The sequence below is a fragment of the Anopheles darlingi genome, chromosome 3 (genome assembly GCF_943734745.1).
Source record: "Anopheles darlingi chromosome 3, idAnoDarlMG_H_01, whole genome shotgun sequence".
Lineage (NCBI taxonomy): Eukaryota > Metazoa > Arthropoda > Insecta > Diptera > Culicidae > Anopheles > Anopheles darlingi.
In genome coordinates this window covers 3,247,501-3,252,500 of record NC_064875.1, presented here as the reverse complement: position 1 = coordinate 3,252,500, position 5,000 = coordinate 3,247,501, and the positions used below count along the sequence as shown (strand labels likewise).

Genomic DNA, 5,000 nt, shown 5'->3' with positions numbered 1-5,000 from the left:
AACAACTTGCTCCCATCTGACGGTGTCCCGTCGTGGGGAACCGATAAATTCGACTCGAAATCTCCCTTTTTCGGAGTTTATCTTTCGTTAACCCCTTCTCGCTCCGTCGCAGTTTGAGCATTTGTTTTGAATGTTTCCAAGATTTTGGTCGACCGTTTGTCATTCGTCGTCGTCCTCGTCGTCATCGTCTACAGCGTCTACGAAATGATCCTCTTGATGATGCTGGACGTTATAGGTGAAGAAAGTAGTTCGATGACAGAGTGTCGTTGGATAAAATGGCAAGCAGAGGGTTTGAATCCGATCGAACTGGATTCTAGATAAACCCTGGCCCTGGTGGTGCACCTGGTGGATTTGATGCTGGATGGCAGGAGCGATCATTCGAAGTTCGAATGAATTATGTGTTGCTCGACAGCATTTCACGGTTTCGAGACTTCCAAGCGCATTCCAACAGACGCATTCCAGCTCCTGCTATTAAATGGGCCTCTTGGGACACATCTTCAAGAAGCCAGCTAGATACTTTATGCCGATCATCCCAACATAAGACACTTTTCCTTGGCTAGATGTTACCGTCGGTGAACCGAATGCAGTGTTAGTGTCTTCATCGGCGCTGAAACATAAAAAAGTGGCCATCATGGCGGTCTAGGGACTGGATGTAATTCGATATGATTTGCCAGTTGGCCGAGCCCACCGAGAGGAGGGCCGGAGACGACGACATTTGAGCCCTCCTGGATGCTCCTATGTGGTAGTGGTGCCGAGGATATAATGTTTGTTTGTCTGGGGTCCGGGACATCGCCATCGCCAAGCGCCCTCCGGTGCTCTATCTGCCACGGGATGGCTTCCTATCCCCAGCTCTATCCACCGTGTAAGGGTTGTGTGTGTGCGTTCGGTTAAATCGAGGCCATTTTCCTGTAACACCGTTGGTTTATGACAACCAAAAAGACCACCAGAACGCAGAACGCAAAAGACGGAACGGATTCAAGTTGATATTAGCTGTAGTCAGCGAGATTAGCGAGCGACGACTAGCTTGAATCATCGTCCAGTAACAGTAACTGCATGTACCGGAAATGCCTTGTCCTCCAATAGTCAATCAAACTTAGACGCCCCAGTAAATTCATCATCAAAGGTTTCTGCACACCAGAGCACAGCAGGACGCTGGTGCCATCCTGTCGGCCATGTGTTGCACACATGCATTGTTTATTCCTTTTCCGTTTTCTCGCCATTAATTTCGGTCGGCGTTTATGGTTTATGTTTATGCTGATGCTGCTGCCGTTGCTGTTGCAGTCAAAAGTGCTTTATAAACACTTTAACACTTATGGGTCCTTTGCCATTTCGTTTCCTTGATTGCCTCCTTCTCCCTTGCTCCGTCGAAGATTTTGCTTAAAAACGGTTCTTTTTTCGGTTCTTGGCACCTACATTCCTTGAATTCTCTGGCTTCTTCCGACGGCGGCAAGGACAGTCGACAAATTAACCACCAAGCGGTCAAGTGGAGGAGGGCCGGGTCCGAGAATGGCAGAAGACAAACAAGGAATGTTAAGTGGAAGTGTTCCCGGACCCCGGAAGATCGTATCAGAATGGACTGTTTCGGTTGCTTGGCCTAGCAAAAGGATCCGTCCTCTCGTGGACACATCCATCCCACTCTAAAGGATATTTGATTTGGGAGGCAATCATTCGAACATAAATACGCGCAGTGCTTCAAAGAATATGCTGACTGTGGATTGATCGTAGGCGTATTAGAATATTCCAACATATTGAGATTGAGATCCCCCAAACCCCAGCGTGTGTGCTCCGCTCCGGTGTTTGCCCCGGCGATTTGAAACTATTTTTAATTGTCCACTAAACATTTCATCTTTGGCGGTTTTCTCGTTTGGTGCGGTCCATAAAACTCCTTCGCTTCCGCTTGGCCGGATTAAATCGCCGTGTGTCACTCCAACGTGCGCACCGGACCATCCGTCCATCATCGGCACATCATCGGCGGTCGGTGGTGCTGGTGGTGTTGGCCGCCGAAATCAGTTTACATTTGCTACGTTGTAGCAATTTCATGTCACCGGCAAACCCGGCCGGAGCGGCTCGCCAAGATCAAGACGGCCACGGCCGTCACTGATTTATGAAACCACGAACACGATCGCACAGTTCGAGCGAGGGGATGGCGATCGCGGGATGGCATATCTTTTAAAAATAGATCATACAATTTAATGCATGTTTAGGGTCCGCATCCTGCTGCCAGACGACGCTGGCGCATGGCTCACCTGTCGGTTGGATGAGCATTTCGTAGATTTTGCTTTTACGAGCACCGTTAGCCACAGTCCCGTCTCGTCCAGTCCGGTGAGGACGAGGACGATCGGTTCGCACATTATGCGCTCGTTTGGGGATGAATTTATGAAGCGATTTTAGATTCGAGAGGATGAAATGGACAGTGAGACGGTGAAGTCGAGGTGGTATAGTGTTACCGACGTGCGAGAATGTGTAATTCGTTTAGTAACGAAAACGTATCACTCGTAGTTTCGGTGGATCATTTGCCATGCTCCACAGAACAGAATTGCTTGAACTTAAATGGAACACGCGAATAAAACAATCAACAAAACACACATTCACACACACACACTGGCCGCTCGGTTTTCCAAAAAGTGCTGTGCGTGTGGGAACATATTTTCCCACCATTTTTACAGAGTGATTGCCGGTGCGATATCTGACCCGCCGAACGAGGGCAGTGCGTCTCCATTTAGTCTACTTTTTGCTGTCCAGGAGGGAACATAACTTGGCATGGCGCTCCGGCATAAATGCTTGGTTAGTTGTAGCGGAACACGATCGTACAAAGAGCCGTACGGTACTTGGTGGTGGCCAGAGACCAGAGGTCCCAGCTATGCGCAAGTACGGCGATCCATCAATGCGTGTCGCAAAAGTGTCATAGACCTTCTGTGCTTTGATCGCTTCGATGGCTTATGCTTCATGTCTAGCGGGAGTTAGGAAGGAACCAGGAAATGTAATTAGATATTGTGAGAATGTGGAACTTTTAAATTTTAAACAGATTGAATTAAACTTTAATCTGTTTTTCTCGAATAGTAGAGTATTTGAAGAACCAAACACAACGCGGTTTTCTGGTTAGGAATTGTCATTATTGTGGTTTTTAAAGCTAAATCATTACAAAACATTTTCTCACATCTACTTTCCATGATATGACAAATGGTTACCGTTCCTGCCATGCTTGAAACATATGTAAAATAAGTATAATTCCTGCAATGATTAGCAATCCTTGGCTTCATATAATAAACCTGCCTTCACATTGCCTTCACGCCCAACAGTAATCGTATTAATTAGGAAAACATCAGGACATCCATCTACGCCGCACGGCAAAAAGGGCATGCTAAATGTCAGAAACCATGGTTTATCGCAGTTTTCCCAGCGCGGCATCTATCTGGCGACAATCTATCCGGCCTATTATTAGCCGTGCCAGCAAAGCTAGAAGACCAGGTTCGCAACATTGTCGTTCGGTCTGTCGGTACGAATCATACTCGACGGTAGACCGGCGTGCACACCGCCTAATTGACGAAGATTAGTCCTGATCGCTCCGGGTTCGTTTCGGTGTCCTACCGCGCACGTCACTTCCGGCAGCTTGGCGCGTTGTTTGGTCTTTTTGGGAAAGTGCTAAGTAGCTACGCCCGGAGATGTGTGGTAAATTTGATTTGCTATTGCTCCCTAGGGAGCCACCACTTCAATTCCTCCGGCTTTCCCAACATTTCCGGACTCTTTCCGTGCGGAGAGGAACGAGAAGTCTCCCGGGAATCGGTGGGCTTGTTGAGTATCAATTTATGGACTTCCTGGTCTCGTGATCCGGAATGCGATTACGAATGGGAATTACCATCCCCACGGTTGGATTGTCAGGAATAAGGTGTTTAAAGACCAATATCTTATTTATGTTTTCCTGTAAATTTGGGGGGACGCCGACGCTGGGGCGATTGATGCTCGTTACCAAATTAACAGCGCATTAGCTAGCTAAGCCAGAACGGGCTAGGCAAAACGATGCGACCGGAATGCGGCAGCATACGACCAGCTGCAACAATTTGTCCAATAAACTGCCCGCCAACTACTGGCCCATTAGCTAGCCTCTGCGTGCATTGAAGTGCGTCGTGGATATGTTGCACAAATTCCACCAGAAGGAGCTGCCTTCGCGGACTAATAAACTTGTCATAAGCGTTAACATATGATCACCAGTTGGTCTGTTTCGGTGCACTCCTGCTGCCGCCCAAGACTAAAAGACGCGCTCCATCACTTTAGCGTCGTACCATCATCAGCCAGAAGCGCTTCCCCTCTGGGAACATGTGTAGCTGATTTATTTTCATTTTATTTGTCACAATCCGCACGGGAAGCGTAACGGGACTAGAAGAGATTCTGAAATCGTTGGCAGAGATATGGGTTAGCATCATGCCGGGTGACGTTGTTGGAACTACTTTCGTTGGAATTTGAGACTCGCTTCTCTCCGACCTTGGCTACACTGAACTGTGGTGTGTGGTGTGAAACAGTGTTGCTACGATGTCCTTTGCAATGTTCAACATAAAAAAGAAGTGCTCCTGTTCAATGAAAGTTTTTTTTTTCAAAGTGTCGTTGCCAAGGGCTTTTGAATATTTGTTGAGTGTATTCTTGACGAGTGAATTAATCACTTCTTCTATTACTTCAGGTTCTCCAACAGGCCGGTAATGTCGAGCGACTAGGACGATTTCTCTGGTCGCTGCCACAGTGTGATAAGCTACAGCTTCACGAGTCCGTGCTGAAGGCCAAAGCGGTGGTTGCGTTCCACCGGGGGAACTTCAAGGAGCTGTACCGGCTGCTCGAACACCATCAGTACTCCCCGCACAATCACGCCAAACTACAAGCACTCTGGCTCAAAGGTAAGTCTGAACGATGCTGGTGAATCCTCAACCTGCAGCCGGCTTTCGCTGGCCGACAACATGGTAGCAAATGTAGAAGGATGTTCACCCGCGCTAAAGATAGAGCCAGTCACCCGC

At 48.0% G+C, this 5,000-nt stretch overlaps 1 protein-coding gene across 1 annotated transcript in view; it reads left to right on the top strand.

Annotated features, from left to right (window-relative positions):
• Positions 1-5,000, top strand: part of LOC125953338 (homeobox protein six1) — a 21,366-nt gene that overhangs the window by 702 nt on the left and 15,664 nt on the right. Inside the window, exon 2 of the mRNA XM_049682831.1 lies at positions 4,673-4,883. Coding sequence (XP_049538788.1) covers positions 4,673-4,883 — 211 coding nt within the window. The remainder of the gene's footprint in view (positions 1-4,672; positions 4,884-5,000) is intronic.